The following is a 19,685-nucleotide window of genomic DNA, read 5'->3' as shown; positions in this document are numbered from 1 at the left end:
AATTCAGGTACACAAGAAAATGATTTCATTTTGAGAAGGAAAGTTAATCAGACAAAGCTACAGTACACTCTTAGCACAATAAAGACTTGGTTGAATGAAGAACATCCTAGAGTGACAGTTGAGGGAACTAACCAATAATACAATGCTGAGAGGATGATTAGGAAGTATTCTGGCAAACACTATAACAGACAGACACAGTAGCATGGTGGACAGATCAAAGGTCTTGAGTTCTGGAAAATGAAGTCCTAGTCTCACTTTATTATGAAGCTTGAAAGAGAATATATGTGAAAGTGTTTTGTAAGCTAGAAAGAGAATATATGTGAAAGTGTTTTGTAAACTGTAAAAAGAAAATGAATTATCAGTCATTAGCTTGGAAATGTTTTAGGTAATTCTTTGGTACTTCCCCTAACGAAAAATTTGAAAACATATCAAATAATAGTAAAACAACCTGAGCTCTTTGGAAGAAAGATGCAGTATGTGAATACCAAAGATTTATCTTATTAACACGATTAAATTTCCCTCTACCTGGAATGGTCATTTTCCCATTTTTCTATTAAATACCTCTTAAACATCTAGGGTCAGCACAAATGCTACTACCTTCCCTGTGAAAAATTCCCTGAATCATCCAGATAGAACGAACTGCTCCTTTTCCTGGGTGCTTACAGTTCAACACAGACCTCATTCTGTCATTATTTCCTTCTACCTTGTATGGATTACAGTGATTTCCTTTACCCGACTGTGAGTTTTCCAAAGGCAGACACTCACATTCACCTCTGAATCTCCCTCAGCTTCCTAGCACAGTGCCTTGCACAGAGTAGATGCTTAGTAAATGTTCCCTGAATTGTACTGAATTTAGTCTACTTTGGCTATATGGTATCTTTTTTACCTCAAAAAAAAAAAAAAGTGAAAAGAGAGAAGAAACTTAAGACTAATGAGGAATACAGCACAACAAACATGTAAGACGCATAAAGAATGGCTTCCTTCCTGCATTCCTGCTTTGGAATGCCCACTGCTAATCTTCACACCATGTCATCATTGGTGGTTATTAGTGAGAGCAAATGTTAGAAAGCACACAAAGGCAGACACTGTAAAACACCCACCGCACGTCATGCACAAAGTCTACATGATTTAGGACTATTCTCAAGGTTGCCTTTTGCTTCAACTTTAATGGCAAAATTGGTACCATCAAAGCTAACACAAGACATGTTTGCTCTGCTTTACACATGCAAAAATCAGTTATCACCTTCAGTTGGGCATCTGCTGGGTGTTTCGGGTAAGTATGCATCTTCTTTGAGGCATAGTTTAAATCAGGTGGAAGCTAGGGTTTTTCAGACTTGATGTTTGTGTATTTATTTGTTGGCAGCTTCTAGAAGATGTAGATTCTCCTGAGGTTAAAAGGAGAAGGACCCAGAACCTTTGTTTTCTGTGCCTGTGACAGGGATGCTTTATGAAATTGTGGTGTCTTTATCAGTAAGCCAAGTACCTGGATTATACTGCATTGTCTTAAGTAGACATCTTCTTCCCCATCGTCCATTTTTCCTAGCTTGGAGTTTACTCATCCAGGGTAGGTGGGCCAGTTAAATAGCATCTGTATTAACCTTTAAAAACGCACGTTGTAGGTGAGAATATGAAACTTATCCAACTTAAATGGTTTATTGTCCTAATATACTAATATGCTCCACTTAGGTCCTTGCTAACACTTACCCTTCTATCTTCTACCAGATGGACTCTGCTGGTTCTCAGCCTAACTGTTATACTTACACTACTGTGTTTCATTAGCTACATCAGATCCTTCTGGAAGTAGCTAAGCACACAACTTATTTTTATATGTTCATTTAGAATTGTTATTCTGCCTCTTATTCTGCCTCCTATATAGATTTGCCCTGTCAGTATCTTCTCTGTGAATGTTAATTCCTTCTGGGAAGGAACATATCTGTTCTATACAAAGGTATGGAGAATGTATCTCGCAAACAGTCAACAAAGTCTTTTAAAGATCGCGAGCATAGTCAGTTAGCTGTAAATTCCAACCTTCTTGAGAGAGGATGAAAACTTAAAAGGGCTAGCTGGAAGTTACTGAGTTCTAGTCCTACTAACTTTGTAGATAATGAAGCCACTTGCTTCTAATTAACTTCTACCACATTGCCAGCATCATTTGAAAAAAGCTAATACTCTGCAGAGTGTCTAAATACCTATACTTGTCACATTCCCCACATCAGTCTGTTGTTCTTGTCCATTCTGACCCTAAGCCTCCTGCTGTGCCCTTAAACTTTGCTTGGTTCTTGTTTTTTCCCTTTCATGGTTGGCTTTCTGGCTTTCCCATTCCAACTGCTACTTCTCTTAACTGAGGGATACTAGACTTTACATAGTTACTGTAAAAAAGGAAATGATGAGAAGAAATTAATCTTTAAGTGGCACCTGCCACCAACACACAGAAGCATTCACTCAAGATGGCTTAAAGGAGATAGTGACTCAATGTATGAATGGGAAATAGAGCAATTTAGCCAAGTATGAAAGGAATTATTTTTCTAATAACTCCTCTGAGATGACTAGTTGCTGATTAGCATATACTTGATTTAATTATTTTCAAGACGAAAGGTTATTTTCGGAGGGGAAGGAGGTGTGAAGCAAAAGGGGAAGGGGAGATTGTTTTTTAGAATACCTAATTAATATAAGTGCCTGCTTAGAAAATCCTTCATTTGAGCTATTTCTTTTAACTTTTTCCTCCTGGGTGCATGACATTTTAGGATTCTTGGTTTCAGCAGCAACCCAAAAAGGCATAATTGCAAACTTACACATCAAAAATGAAAAGGAAAAAAAAGCATCATGGTTTGTAACAAAAACCAACAGACTAAAACAAAAATACAAGAAGCAGCAAAATCATTGGATCTAACTCAGAGCATCTTTTTGAAGACAGGGAGGTTAGTTGGTTAAATATTACAGTGATCTGGTAGTTACTACCCTAGCTTTGAGAGCTTAAATGTTTAAGAATGCACATCCAGAAGCGGCACATGTAGAAAAACCCTGGTAGCCAAGAGATATCTGAACTACTGCTGCCTGGGCCACCCTGTTCCAATCAACATGGATTTCCAGTGTTGCTGTTCTATGGTAACTCTCAGTGAGAGAGACAAAGAAATAGAACATTTTTAGAAACCAAGCAAAAAATGGATGGGAATACAATACCTGGAAAGTTTATCAAGCATGTTGACAAGTTTCATGGCTTCATATTCTTTTTGTTCTTCTGTCATTTCATCTATGGGGTTTGGCATTGGTTCCTCTAAATGACCAGTGATAAGATTAATGCTACAAAAAGAAAAAAAAGTTATGCTGTATGTTTTAAAATTATGCTCTTTCTATACTTTTCTGGTCCAAGTTTTAAGTTATAATAAGAAAGAGTATAATAGCCAAAAAATTGGCAATAATTTCAATAGTAATTTTATAGTATTGAACTTTGATAAGAATTTCTTAAAAATTGACTTTTCTACTAATTTGCTTTGGGAAATGGGCTATATATATATTTTTAAAAAAAAACCTAAAATTGACTTGCCAACTTTTTTTAAAAGGCGTGGCTGCTTTTTCAAAATATAAAATTTGATTAGTGCCGTTAAGATAAATATCCCTGGATGCACAACTTATTAATTATAAGGGGACAAATTATTTCAGAGGAGAAATGTGGAAATCCATTTTGTGATACAGCATAAAACAGACATAAAAAAAATTGGAAAAATGATGACAGAGGCTGCAATCTGGAAATGAAAGCATGCCAATTTATAATCTCAGTAAATTAGTCCATTAGTGAGACCACAGAGGGCAATGAGTGTTTAAATAAAAGATAAAGCAGAAGAACAATTTTAATTAAGTTTGATCTGACCTAGATTTAAAAAAAAAAAAAAAAAGGAATGAAATCTAGCCTATCAAGAGACAGGTATATCGTCCCGGTTTTCTGGAAATAGATTTAATGCAGTACTTAAAATGAATACCTTGCATAAAGTTTGTATGAAGTTCTAATATCAAGCAAACTATTCTCTTAGCTGTAGTTTTTGAGGAGAGGAAATAAAAGATAATTCTTTTAATGGCTGCTAAATATCTGTAGCAAATGTTTTTCTGGAGAAGCAGACAAGAGGTTACAGTATCTTGTACCAGCCAAATACACAGGGTTTGTTTTTAATGATCAAATTAAATATACTTGCAAATAGTAAACTGCTAATAAATTGCTTTCCAGGGTCTACAAACACAAATATTTTCAGGGGCCAGCCCTTTAGGGATAAGCAAGCGAGTGAGTAGGTCAAGTGTAAGCAATGTGGAGTGCTGGAGACTATGGTAAACTGGAAAACAGTGCCAGTCCAAATTTTTAAAAAATGATGTTGGCCAAAACAAACATAGCGCGATTAATTAGATCCTCTAGCAGCCAGCTTGCAACCCCTGTTTGAGACTTTTGCTGGGGCAAGTTACTTTATTGATCAGGGCTTTTCTCATTTGGAGTAAAGGCTAGCTCATGACATACTGTTATTTATTACTATTAGAGTTCCTTTTTTCTACATTCCTCAAAGGCCACATGACATGCAGATTCTTATGGAAGGACTCTGTGCTCACCATCCTCAAAAAACAGATTTAAAACCTGTCTTGCCATTCTTGCGTAAGACCTATGTCTAGAGCCATGGTTAAAAAATGTTTCTTCCAGCTGGGCACAGTGGTATGTGCCTGTAGTTCCAGCTACTCGGGAGGCTAAGGCAGGAGGATCCCTTGTGTCCAGGAGTTCGAGTCCAGTCTGGGCAACATAGCGAGATCTTGTCACAAAAAAACCTTTTTTCTCTCAGACACCCAATATATAAAATGGACAAAAGTAGAATTGCTCAGGCAGAAAGGGGATAGGAATAGCCACGGAGAGTGGGGGCCTAGAGCCCCTTTGTCTTCTACCTACTTGCTTTCTCTTAAGGCAGCATGAAAACCCACAGGCTTGTTATTGATGCTTAGCCTTAGCTGTACATTAGAGTCACTTGGGAAACTTTAATAACTTGGGCCTCATCTTAGACCAACTATATCTGTATGTGTGTGGGTTTTTACTTTATTTTTTTACATTTTCCAAGTGATTCTGATATACCGTGAGGTTAAGAACCACCGAGCTAGACTGCCTGCTTCAGACATTCACTGTGTGCTACTATCTCCTTTTCTTTTTACAGGTGCTCATAAGAGAAGCGAAAAGGCCATCAAAAAAATGCTTAATGGGTCATCATATTTCCCAAAAGTCAAGAACAAAGAGGACTCAGACAAGGCTTCTGAGAATTATGGAGATGTAGATGCCACACTAAAAATGCAATTCCACCGTCCATCTATTATTTGCTCAGGCATGTAACAAGACATCTCTTTTCACTGGTTTCTCTTCTGCCACCTACTAAATTAGAAAAATAACTAGTCTTATAAATAAATTATAGATACATACAATCAGGCCTTAGAAGAATAAGGGAAGGTAGAGGTATTAACTATGTAGATCATGCTTATTTGCCTCTTGAGAGAAGGCATCTCTCCTCAAATTCAATGGAGGTGTGATTTGAAAAATCAGGTCTGTAGACTGTTTTAGGATATAATGACATTTGCACAAGTGATCATGTTCCTCAGGGGAAAAATGTGTCAGAAGGACACACTGGTAAGCTCTGTGGTATTGAAGATACCACAGCATACAAAGTCAGGATATGAATTCCTGGATTAGGACACATACAGTTCTTTTCCTGGTTCTTTTAAGAGTTTAGTGGAAATGGTGTACATTTTCCATGGGCTTAACCACAAGTTCCCTGGCTGCTAAAATGATTTAACATCTTGCTCTGAAATTAGCTACTAAAGTAACAAAATTCTTTGCTATCCCAGTTAAGAGCAGCAGCCAGAAATTCATTACTTACAGAATAAGAACTCATCCTTTACCCATGGAGTAAAACATTACAACCCCCCAAAGTTGCTCCAGGGATTCAGGTTTCTTTTTTTCCTTTAAAAAGACATTTTCCCCTTGATACTCAGAAGAACATAAAGCCACAGAAAAGATAAGTTAGGGCACCGAACTGTGTCACTCTTATAGGAAAAATGCCAATGTGCTGCAGCAGAAGGCAGATGGACACTGTCTCTCCTCCTGCTCCCCTCTTCAAACCAGAATCTCATGTAGTTTCCCTACCCAGAAGAGGAAGAGAAAACAAACAGAAGTCACCATGACACCAATGATGTGAGATTTCATGAAACAGATTATTTTTGGTTGAACAAACACTTGGCATCTTTACAACCTCAAGTAGTACACTCTGAGACTTGACTTTCTAGGTTTCAGGATGTTAACACTGAGTCTTAAGATGCTTTAAGGACACAACTGTGGTGGACATTTTATTGGGTAAATTATATTTATCATGATTTCTTCCACTTTGTCTCTGTTCTCCTATTCCATCTTCCCAGCACTTTAATCCCATTATTTGTAACTTCCAATTAGGTGACAAGAAGTGTCTAAATTCTTATCTGTGGTATTTCACCATGAATTATATATTATACAACCATTATATGAACTGACAAGCAGCTATGGGCCTGGAGACAGAAGGATTAAGACATACTAAAAAGGTATGTTCAAATGAACACATGTATAAAAGCTTGAACTATATTTCAAGTCTTTTGCCCACTCTTTAAATTGTTGCTACATCTGACCAGTATCAACAGTGCTACTGTTAAATGACTAGGTCATTTAACAAAAGAAGATACATTAAAAGTTCCCTCAGCTATGTGAAAATTCAATCTCTAAGAAGTATGGCTTAAATTTTACTCAGAGTATCCTGGTTAAAGAAGGGACTACAAGGTCAAATCCCTACAGGAACTAGGCAGGTAAGATAAGTGAATAGGCTAAGCCATCAAACCAAAGGAGCTTATAGCTTATGCCTGGTATGAAGGGTTGAGTGCAGCTACTCAATTCCATCAGTTGGCTGCTATATGAGAATGCAGGCCCTAAGTTATCAGAACTTTTAAATTTTCAAAATAAGTTAGAAATCTAGATTTTCATCTAAAATATCTGAATTCTAAATGTTGGCAAGTAATTACGCACTGTGTAAAACAAAAAACAAAACACAAACCAAATAACCAATACTACACGGGGCAAGCCAAACAACATACTTGCAGGCTACATCTAGCCTATAGGCTGATAATTTGCAATCTCTAAAGGGTTCAGGTTTTTAAGGAAAAGGCATTTTGTAAGCCAAGATGAGAAAAGAAGGGGGCAGGTGGGGTGGGAAAGGAGATGTTGTATAGGAATGAATCTGAAAATGTTTTTCCAGGGGAAAAAACTCAGAATATTTGGTTACCCCCTAAAACAATACAAAGAACGAGATGGAAATTTACCATGTCCTGATTTTCTTGAATTCCATTCCCTGGCTCCCACTCCCCATCTAGATGTGGAGCCTGATAAGGGTAGGAAACACAATTATTTTGGTATTCTAATACTGAGGATGGGTTGAGTAACTCAAAATTAACTTATTCAACAACTCAAAAAATTAATTCATTCAACAAAAAATTACCAAGTGCCTACTGTGTGCCAGGCACTATTCTGGGGATACCTCAATGAACAAAAATAGACCAAAAAAATAATAATAATAATCTCTTCCCTTCTAATGGGAGAAAACAGATTTAATGAATAAGTAAATTATTTGGAATTTTAGAAGGTGCTAAATGCTGTGGAAAAAAAAGAATGAAATATAAGGCAGGAGCAAGCATTAATAAGGGGACAGAACAGGTTTCACCGAGAAGGTGATATTTGAGTAAAGACTCAAAGGAGGTGAGTGAATAAGATATGATAGCTATCTGGAGAAAAGACATTCCAGGCAGGAGTAGTTAATGCAAAGGCCTCAGGAAGCAGTATGTCTGGGGTACATGACCAGTAGTGAAGAGATCAGCATGATGACAGCATAGCAAGAAAGAGTTCAAGTATACCATTGTGACGACTTTGGTTTTTAGTCATTTTAGACTTTTGAGCAGTTGACATAGTCCAACTTATAGGATCACATTCACTGCTTTGTTGAGAACAAAATGAAGAGGGACAAAGGTAGAAGCAAGTAAGTGAGAAGCCTATTAAAATGATCCTGGAGACAGAGAGTTTTAGCTTGGACCAGAGTGGTAGCAGTGATGGCAATAAGGGGTGACTAGATTCTGAATGTATTATGAAGATAGAGCCAGAGCCAGAACCACCTGACAGATACATGTGAATATTTACTGATGTAAAATGAATCAAACAGAACTTTCGGGTTTTCAGGGATATCAGGGTACATTTTCTTTCTCTTATTTTGGTTACACCAAAGAAAGCTAACAGATGCTCTGAGAATGGAAACTATTTGAAGAGCAAATTCATCTCTCCCTTTGGCTTTGATGCAAACTGTAGTAGCAGTTAAAACACAAGCTCTGACTTCACAGCCGTTAGGATGGCTACTATGGAAACACACCCCACCCTGAAAATAACATGTTGTGAGGATGTGGAGAAAAGGGAACCCTTGTGCATAGTTGATGTGAATGTGCAGCTGCTTTGTAAAATGGTATGGCAGTTCCTCAACAAAATTAAACACATTAGAATTACCCTGTGACCCATTAATTCCACTTTTGGGTATATATGCAAGAGAAGTGAAAGCAGAGACTTGAATAGATACTGGTACAACATGTTCAGTAGCATTATTCACAATAGCCAAAAGGTGAAAGCAACTCAAGTAACCATTGATGGGTGAATGAAGAAACAATGTGGTACATACCATACAATGGAATATTATTCAGCCTTAAAAAGGAAATTTTGACACATGCTACAATATGGATGAATTTTGAAGACATTATTCTAAGAGAAATTAGCCAATCACAAAAGCACAAATATTGTGTATGAAGCTATTTATATGAGGTTCCATAGAGACAGAAAGTAGAATGGTGGTTACCAGGTACTAGGAGGAGGGAGACTGGGTATAGAAGTTCACTGGCAAAGATGAAAAAGTTCTAGAGGTTGCAAAAGAATGTGAATGGACTTAATGCCACAGATTTGTACACACTTAACATAAAATGTATGCTTTTAACCAATTTTATCTATATTTTACCCCCAGAATAAAAAGGCAGAGTGAGGAGCACAGTAAAAAACTTGCTTTGCTTAACTCAAAAAATAGTAACAAAATTCCCCAAAAACCTCAAGCTCATCAGATCACCTCATCACTTATGATTTTTTTGTTCTCGACAATGTACTTGACGTCACTGAGTTTAGTTTCCCCATTTGTAAATGGCAATAACCCTACCTCAAAGAGTTGTTGTGAAGATTAAATTAGATAATATCTATAAAGTGTCTGGCACATATTAAGCACTCAAATGAATACCAGCTATTTTTATTAGCATAAGTAAGCCACTTGCTAAGAAATAACACAGATGGTTTCAGATGATCGAGGAAGTGAGTTATTCTATTCAGTTAAATCATTAATATGGAGATGCACATGCAATCTTCATTAACTAAAGAAGCCAAGCAACAACTAGGTGGTTTCGTGGAGTTTGCTGTAATTAAAGTCAGATATAAGGTATTTTGAAGATTTCTGAAAATGTCTCAAGTTATTTGAGAATTATATAAATGTAACATTGATTCCACATTAAAGAAGTAAGGTAAATAAATTATGAAAGTATATCCTAATCCAAGTCTTTGCATTATATTAGCAATTGAAAGAAGTAGGATAATGTATCATTCTTTCATTTATTTATCTAATATTTACTGTCTACCATGTGTCAGCCTCACAAACATATATATACCGAATACATATATATATGCTTATATATATACTGAATATACATACATGAATACCAAGTTGCATCTAGGCAATAAAACAAAAAAGCTCCAAAATGCCTTTTAAATTATAGTGCTTTTTAAATGTTTCCTATGTTAGTCTGTTTGATTAAGAGCAATAAGAGCAATATCTTTTGATATAAAGGATATAGAAAACTGATGGTTGTGAATCTATAGAAAATAAAAACTGGAGCAAAGCTCAGTACTGTAGTTCAGCTAATGCACCTGGACTCTTGCTGGCCATTAACCTAAATTATAATACAAAAAAATTAGGAACTCAATTTTTAAAGTGCAAACAGATGTGATTGCAAATATCACAAAGACTAGTAAACTTCTGGAATCAGTATACATGGCAGAAGTGGCAATGATTTTACTTTCAACTCTTTTAGAAATCTGAATTTAGATGTGTTTCATGACTGCTTATAGTAATAAATTCCAGTTCCTAGAAATGCTAGTTAATTCCTGTTATATGTAAATACACCAAACAGGGCAAAGAAAATCTTAAAGTTCACTTACTTCAAGAAATATTAAAAATTAAAAGAAATTATATAGGCCTCAATATAATGAGACAACTATAATGGGGCTTAAGTAGCATAACAAAATCTTGACAAATAACAGTATCTTGCCTTGTGCTGAAGAAACTCTCTGTACAGCTGTGGGCACAGCTATAGCTGAGAAAAATAAGGTCAAGAAGGAAACACCCCTAAGTTTATTATATTAGTACAATGATTTTAAGCTTTTAGATCTGATTATGAACTAGTATGGAGTGTTAAGAGTATAAGAAGGTGTCCTAGGGTTCTGTCCACTTTTGCCCATCTCTTCCTCCTACCCTTCCATAAAGCAGCACTTTAAAGACACTTCTTTGGACCTCTAGATGCCTGTGCATTCAGCCTGAAAGCCACTGGTCTAAAATGAACCAAATGTCATCAGACGCACATCTTTCAATTGATGTCTAGAATGATGTACACACCATATCATCAGTTATATTTTACCACCTATACAATCAAGAGGCCTCTGTGCTCAAAGGCATCAAAGAAACAGGTATAAAAATGTTTCCCGTTGATATAGGACCAAAGTTTATCTGAAAACTTTTAACAAAGCTGGCTACACACACCAAAAACTTATGTGGCATGTAACTTGATTCTATGAGTGAATTTTGTCTAAGGTTGCTAACTGCAGAAAGCCATTTCCAGTCCGTTAAATACATTTATTTTGACACAAAAAGGATTGTTGTGATATTAACTGTCTCCCATAGCCTGAATGTAAGTTCCATACAATTCTTGGTTTCAAATTCTAGTAAAGGATTACAGGTTACCTTGGTGCACAGGTCAGAATCCACTTAAATTTTTGACAGTGGGACTAGGGCCAACTGGATGAAGGGTAATTTCTCTGCTTCTGCCAATACTAGCAACTGTTGTGAATAAATGCATCATAGGAAAAGCAGATTGGCCTTCTCTTCCCGGTTCTTCCCAGACTTGGGAAAAGCCAGGTTGAGGGGTGGGGAGAAGGAAAAAAAACCAGACTGGGATCTTGGGAATTCTGACCAGTCAAAGGTAATCAGGGGGTAGGGAAGTAAGCAATCCTTTTAGATGTAGACTTTATAAGCTTTACTAAATTGGTAAAAAGTTTCCATAACAATTTTTAGGGAAAAAGTTATCTGAGCTCTGTGGATCACTCTCTGGAACACAAAGGGTACTCTTACTTGCAAAGTACTTTGTTCCTCAGGGACCATTTGAAAAAGTATTTTAAAGTAACCTATTAACTATCCTACCATACTTTTTCACCTTAAAGAAGATTTAAGAGAAAAAATAGATGCAAATCTATCTGAAGGGGTAAGATGTGACACTTGAAAAACACATATTTATACTTATAATGAGCAGTGTTTAATACAAGATTTCACCATGATGACTATTCTAGCACACTAACACACCATTTCTATGAACATTATAAGCCAAGTCCAAAGGCTGAAGAAGATTGCAATTAGAATCTTACTTACGTAAGGCCTACGTACAGAAACTTCCTATGACAGAGAGCCAAGACAGTAACAATATCAAACATAGTAGTTATTGATTTAAATAAAAGGTGGTCTTTTGAAATCTAACATCACTTCCATAATGAAACACAGTTCTATTTCCCATACCATTGGGAAAGAGCCAGTGTTTTGTTTTCTCTAAGCTCCTCTTTGTTAGAGTAGCATTCTAGTGCTTGCTAGATAAATGATTATTACCACTATAGAAGTCACTACCACACAAAATCAATAATACACATTGAGATGCAAAGCTATCTACCATCCATGAGTACTCATGAGTTTTCTATCATAGTTCACTGTGTTCACACACCCTGGGATATAAGAAATGCTTAATGTAATCTCTATCTTCATTTAAAAACAAGACTTTTCAAGTGGTATATTTTAATGGTTCAAATCAAGAGATGTAAAACATGAAATTGATATTGAAATATAATTTTTGGAATGGAAAAAGCTAATAAGGCTAATTTAGAATGATAACTTCTATAATTAGGGAAAGAAAGAAACATGATTCCTCTATCTTAGCTTCAAATACTTGATAGAGACACCCAATTTATAACATCTAAATAGTGGTAGTCTTAGGAACAAACTGCTTAGAGTCATTGCTATCTTTTTTTCCCAGGACACACTCTACAAGATCTTGCTGAAGCTGACAGCATTGTGGATGTTAAAAGTAATATTACCTACTCAGCACTTATTTGCCAAGAAACAGGCCATATACATCCTGCCTAACAGGGGACTGATCATTTTTTTCACCTTCTGACAACCCATTACTTTCATGTCAACAGAGCACAATTTATATTTTTTTTAAAAAGGACTTAATTTTGCAGATAATGATTGTCTATCCTTGATCACCTACTACATAATCCCCATCACACTCTAGAGACTATCAGTAAAAAATACAGCATGTTGACATCACTGATAATGCCAAAAGGGGGAAGGGTACACTTTTCTAATGTTCAGTAATGGAACCCAGAAAAACTGAGCTCTAGTAACTCCTAATAAGTGGAAACTAAGACATTTACCTGGGAAGAGGGTTAAGAGGGGGATGAAAAGGATGGATAGGGAATAGAAGTTAGGAGAAATGGTTCATCTTGGGATAAAGGAGAATTAGACTCAGAGAAGACTTCATAAGAGTCTCTGGTTTGCCTATTCAGTGCACTAATGTATCTGTTAAAAGATGATTCCTTAAGTGTGTGTTTGATTAAAATTCACTGTGGAGCCAGACTTCTTTCCCTTTGATAGTAATGTGCCTTGCATTATTTTATTGACTCATAAGGGCTTTTATGCAAGAGGGTAGAATATATGGAACCCACATTTAGATTTCTGAGAAAGACTGAAGCATCAAATAATCAACTTAAATACTTGGTCTTGGTTATATCTTATAAAATCTCAACGTATGAAAAGGAAGGCAAATAATAATAACGCTTTTTTAGTTTATGATGGTAGATATCTCAAAACACCAGCTCTCTTAGCACTTGGGAGAGGATAATGAGCATGTTGAAAATATGTGGCAGAAATTTCTTACAATATTACCCTTTCTCAATCACTTGAAGTCATTAAAGCACAAGCTATGAAATTGCCTCTAAAAACACCATTAAATGGAAAGTTTCCAAATCCACAAGAGAAAGAAACACTTGGAAAATGAAAGACAAGGAAGTGAAAGGCAAATAACCAACTTAAAGGCTCAGCCATAGTTAGGTGAAAATAAATTTGATACTATACTTTGGTTTTGCATTTTTGTATTCTTCAGTGTCTGTGTCCTCATCCTCTGAGTACCAATTATCTCCTCTTCCTCCAGCCAAGAGGCCCCTGGCCGCCAACAGTCCTGCAGCATTCCCATAGCCAGTGTATTTCAGGAGGCTATCCACTGCAAAAACAGAATAGAGTTTTAGGCAGGAATCCTTGGGTGCTCACCATAATCACCGACCAATCACCAACACAGGGAGGCTGTAGACACATGCCATGGCAGTAAGCCTTTAAATTGAGAGGTTTTCAAAGTGGGGTAATGGTTATACTGAACTCTACCTATAAATTCTCCTATGTGCTCTGAGGACTAAAAGCCTTTTTTAGGAATTAGAAATTCAAACAAAGGTCTTTTGAACACACTTTTTGGCTGTGACTGCAAGGCTCTTGGTAAGGGCCATGTATTAAGTTTCTGATCTCAAATCTTACTTTTAAAACATCAAGGCCTTTAACAGAATGTTGATAAAATGACAACCTGAAGAAAAATGTAGGAAACAAAACATAGCACACTATCTTATCCACGTATAAAAGCCATAGTAAAATCTATATCCAAAATACTATTGTAATTCAGATAACTTACCTCAAAAAAGACAAAGCTGGAGAAGATTCAGAGAAGGGCAGTTAAAATGAATTTGGATAGCTGAAAGGGTCAGTGGGTAGGGAAACAGGTGGGTAAGAAAAAGGGATATTGACAGGTGTGGTGGCTCACATCTATAACACCAGCACTTTTGGAGGCTTAGGAGGGAGGATCGCTTGAGCCCAGGAGTTACAGACCAGCCTGGGCAACATAGCAAGATCCTGTCTCTACAAAAAATAAAAAATTAGCTGGGCACAGTGGCATGTGCCTGTAGTCCCAGCTACTCAGGAGGCTGAGGTGGGAGGATTTCTTGAGCCTGGGAGTTCAATGTACTCCAGCATGGGTGACAGACCAAGACCCTGTCACATACATACATACATACATACATAATAAATAAGGATATGTATGATCAGACTGTAAAATCATGAAGGGCATAGATAGGATGAATATTCTAAGATAGAGTTGTTTATTAAATTTTCAAATACCTGAACTAGAGGGTATCTCCCTTGATGCTGCAAATAGGTGGTTTGGGGATAAATAAAAGGAAGCCCTGCTTTCAAAGAATATAGCAAACTGGTGAAATCTGTGAAAAAGGAAATATAGGCTAATAATATGAATAGATTAAATGAGGTTGAAACTAGTCATCTTTAATCTTAAAACCTACTGGTAACTAGTCTCTTTGGTAATAACTCTTGGTGAATGCTGTATGTAATCATATTAAAATTTAATGAGGGAGAGCTGGGCATGGTGGCTCATGCCTATAATCCTAGCACTCTGGGAGGCTGAGGTGGGAGGATAGCTTTAGCTCAGAAGTTGGAGATCAGCCTGAACAAGAGTAAGACCCTGTCTCTATTAAAAATAAAAAAATTAGCCAGGAGTGGTGGCATGCACCTGTAGTACCAACTACTTAGGAGGCTGAGGCAGGAGGATCACCCGAGTCCAGGAGTTCAAGGTTGCTGTGAGTTAGGCTGATGCCATGGCACACTACTCAGGGCAACAGAGTGAGACTCTATCTCAAAAAAAAAAAAAAAAAAAAAAAAAAAAAAAATTTAATGAGGGATCACAGTGATACAATCTGAAAGCCTTCTGAATAAACTTAATGGGCGCCTTGCTGTCAGTGTCTCCTCAAGATGCAGTGATTTAACTAAATTAGGCAATCCTTAACAAGTCATTAGGGGAAGAAGTGAATGTTCAGTGTATATAAGTATCCTTAATATTCATGGAGATCAGACATGACCTTAATGACATGGTCAGACACAAAGCCACTGAAGAATCATAGATCTAAACCCACACAAAGTACTTCACAGATAGTAGGTGATGCTATCATTCATTGTAAACATTACTGATAAGCCCTATTTTAACAAATAAGGATGTTTAGTGGTTCCAGAGAAGAAATGTTCACTGAAATGAAAAAAGTCTAAATTGAGATGATATAAATTGTTTAAATGAATATACTTAAAAACAAAGCAACAATAATTAGCCAACAAAATGGCTAAAGATTAAAATAGCTTAAGAATGCAAAGGTTATGAAAGGCCAAACAGGTTAAACAGAAGTAAACAGAATACTAAATAACTGCCTTTTTCTTTTGCAGAAAATCTCTTGAGAAGCTAGTTAATAGTAAAAATCCCTGACACTTTCATGAAAATAATGTTTACTGATCTTTCTCCAGAACAAACATTATGTACCAACTCTGACAGTGTAGGTTACAAAGATGATTTAAGACATACTTTGCTTCAACACAGTGAATCCTTTTCCTTCCAGTCAAATACTGTAACGTTAGAAATCCAAAATAGTAGCTTCCTCTAATTAGTGTCCTTATTTCCAGTCTCATACCCCTCCATTCCTTGTTCCACACAACTGTCCAAGATATCTTTGTAATGCAAAAATATGGTTTTATCACCTCTAATGTCTCCCCCTAAAGGCTAAGCTCAAATTCAAAAACAGGTCCTAAAGGAGTCTTCATCTTCTGGCCTCTGCCTTCTTTTCCAAACTCATCTCCTACATTGTGGATTCCTCACACCTTGAACTGGTATCTTTTCTATACACACCAAGGCTATTCCCCATTTCTCTGTCCTATCCTGAGAAGACCTTCTCTGATCTTCTCTACATCTTACAATCATTCACTCTTCTAGGTTGCCATAGTACCTGGCACATTCCTCTCTTAGGGCAGCTTACCATAGTGTACTGAAATTATTCCTTTATATGGAGAAATACACAAGACAGTATATTCATCAGACTGAATTTATGGAAAACACAAATGTTTACTCTTTTATTAAACATTTAGGGGGACCTGCTATCTGTTAGGTACTTTGTTAAGCACTGGGGATTCAAAGATGAATAAGACATGATCTTCAACTTCAAGAAACTCAATGCCAGAATGCAAGTTTAACAAATAGAGAGTTATAACATAGTAAATGTCAAAAGTATTAAAAACAGAGAAGTAAAAATGGCACAAAGGAGAGAATAATTAGCTCTGCCTGGGATGGTCAGAGAAGTCTTCACAGAGATGATGCGTAAGCTGATTTTCAAGGATAAGTAAAGCTCACCATGGTAACACAGAAGGGGAAGGCATTCCATGCAAAAGGAACAGCATCTGCCAAGACATGGACGTATGCCAAGAAATGGTGCAATATAATCAGGCAAGAATAAAGAATTTAGTGTGATTAAGCACAAAGTATAACATAGGAATAGATTTAGAATACATTACAGAGATAAACCATGGAGGTAAAATTTGGATTTTACCGGACAGGCAACAGGGAATCATTGAAAGCTTTACACAGAGGAAATGATGAGATTATATTTGTATTTTAGAATAATCCCCGTTAGCCATGTAGAAGATAAACCGAAGAAAACCTGACTGCAAAAGAGAGATCCAACTATTTTAATAGTTTATTAATAATTTAAGAAAATAATGTCTAGGGCCTATACTAAGGTAATGTATGGGAATAGAATGGAGAGAATAAATAAAGGAGATATTTAGGAGGTAAAAATCTATATAATGTGGTTATTATTAGTTCTATAGGTAAAGAAGGAATCTAAGAAACTCCTAAGTTTCTGGTTTTAGCAACTAAATAGACAATGGTGCCTTTCACAGAGACAGTGATTGAAGGAGAAGGTTGAAGGACAATGGGAATGGAGATAACTTTAGACCTGAGTTCGAGGTACCTGTGAGAAACTCAGGTGGAGATGTCCAATAAGCAGGTAGATAAACATGATGGGGGTTCAGGAGAAACGCTGGGGCTGGAGAAACAGATTTGGGAAACTATTCAGCAAATAGGTAAAAGCAGAAGCGAAGGGAGAGGATGAGATTACTCAGGGGGCAATGTAAAGTGAGAATTGGGGCCAGAAGACAACTGTAGGGAACACCAATAATCAAATGTGGCCAAAGATAGGAGTTAGCAAATGAAACTGAAAAGAAAGACCAGAGCAGTCAAAGGACATCTAGCAGTATGTGGTAGCACAGAAACAAAGAGACTGGTCAATACAGTCAGTGATTATGAGCAATGTGGTAATATAAAGACTAAAAAATACCCTTTGCTTTTGAAAATTAGGTAATTTGGCACATTACTTCAGTGGAATCTAGAGGGTAGGGAAGGATAGTGGAATGCGTGACTTGCAGCAAGACTGAGTGGGCAGTAAGAATACTGAAAAGAAAAACAGACTGGTCTTTAAAGATGCCAAGATGTGAAGGGCAGTGATACGAGTACATGTATAGGTTGAGGAAAGCACATAGGGAAAGTTAAAAAAAAGACCAAAAATACACAGGGTGAAAACTGATGGAGTAAGGCTTCTGTAAATACTGGAAGAGAAAAGATCAAAAGGAAAGGGAGACTGCTGAGCATCAAGCTAAAGAGATATCTATTTCTCTGAGACTGAAAAGGAAACGAAAGTAAATTTATAGGTGTGGGGCTATGAGCTTAGGGAGTTCAAGCCTAATTCATCTCTGTAATTCAGCCCCTACATCACAATGTCTAGCACGTACTGGCAGTTAACATGCTAAATGGTGCGGGAAACCCCATCAAGGCAGTGGATTACTCTACAAATCATTTTCTTTTGATTAGACAATGTAAGGCCTATCTTTAGGCCTCCTGTGGAAAGTACATAATTTGCAGGGAGATAATAAAAGTTTAGTTATGTCAGGGCCCAACAGAATAAGTTGGTGGCATGAGCATAAGTTAACCTGTGGGCCACTGTAAGTTGGGGATGAACTTGAGCCTGGCACAGATGGGTATTTAAGACACTTGGATGATTCTTTCTGTGCCTAGTCTTCCATAAAATTCTGTCCTTTGCATCTTACCTCATTTCAGTTTTCTTTCTTAATGTAGTCTCTGAGTTCCTAACCCAATTTGATTGCTGCTTGCTGTCTCTACTTGGGAAGTCTGATTTTTGAGCTTTGATTAAGGTACCTTCACTTTTAAACTTAGCTTTGCACATTCTTAAAAGTTCAGCCACTCTGATACATTGTTTAAAATTAATTTCATTTTGATAGTCTACCTCCAAACCCAAATTCCAAAATCTTATGATTTTTAAGTTGGATGTAGACAGCAGACTACTTTTTTTTTTTTTTCAGAGTGCAGAGGTGTCATCATAGCTCACCGCAACCTCAAACTCCTGGCCTTAAGTGATCCTCCTGCCACAGCCTCCTGAGTAGCTAGGTACTACACGCATGTGCCACAATGCCTGGCTAATTTTTCCATTATTTGTGGAGATGGGGTCCTGCTCTTGCTCAGGCTGGTCTTGAACTCCTGAACTCAAGCAATCCTCCTGCCTCCCTCAGAAGGTTTTAAAGTTGAATTAGTTGATAACATCAAAAACCCAAGAGATTTTATGTAAAAATCCAGTGTTCTATCTTCTCTTGAAAAACTTGGAACATCTGCTAACAGCAACCACATGTTCCTTCATGGTAACAATCAGGTGGAGCTAAATAAGCAGCAACATTCTCCTTATAGTTCTCCACAGTCCCCCTTTCCTGCCCTACCCCAACCCACTGTCTCCCCAACAATGAGCTAAGCGTCAGTTTTTATTTATCATCTCACATCCAGTCTACTTGACTTACTTTTATTACCAGCCTAGCTGCTGTAGGCATTTGAGTCTGTGACCCTTGCATAAGAAAGTACATAATACGAGGGCAGAAACTTTGTTTATCTTGTATACCTCTATAATCCCAGAGTCTAGCTCAAAAAATATTTGTTGAATGAATGAATTTTTATTCCAGAAACTAAACTTATAATCATATCGGAGGGAATAACAGATGATTATATATAGAACTGTTGAAGGTCAAATTTTAAAAAATATTTTCCTGGCTCACACCTGTAATCCTAGCACTCTGGGAGGCCGAGGAAGGAGGATCACTTACATTCAGGAGTTTGAGAATAGCCTGAGCAAGAGTGAGAACCCCGATCTACCAAAAATAGAAAAAATTAGCTGGGCATGGTGGTGTGTGCCTGTAGTCCCAGCTACTCGGGAGGCTGAGGTAGGAGGATCACTTGAGCCTGAGAGTTTGAGTTTGCAGTGAGCTATGATAATGTCACTT

General features: G+C 37.0%; 1 protein-coding gene across 1 annotated transcript in view; it reads right to left on the bottom strand.

Annotated features, from left to right (window-relative positions):
- RIC8B (RIC8 guanine nucleotide exchange factor B) overlaps positions 1-19,685 on the bottom strand; it is a 136,991-nt gene that overhangs the window by 12,278 nt on the left and 105,028 nt on the right. Inside the window, exon 7 of the mRNA XM_012644697.1 lies at positions 13,554-13,698. Coding sequence (XP_012500151.1) covers positions 13,554-13,698 — 145 coding nt within the window. The remainder of the gene's footprint in view (positions 1-13,553; positions 13,699-19,685) is intronic.

Source organism: Propithecus coquereli, unplaced genomic scaffold (assembly GCF_000956105.1).
Source record: "Propithecus coquereli isolate 6110/MARCELLA unplaced genomic scaffold, Pcoq_1.0 Scaffold218, whole genome shotgun sequence".
Classification (NCBI taxonomy): domain Eukaryota; kingdom Metazoa; phylum Chordata; class Mammalia; order Primates; family Indriidae; genus Propithecus; species Propithecus coquereli.
Note: the sequence above shows the minus strand (reverse complement) of the source record. Positions and strands in the feature narration are given on the sequence as shown.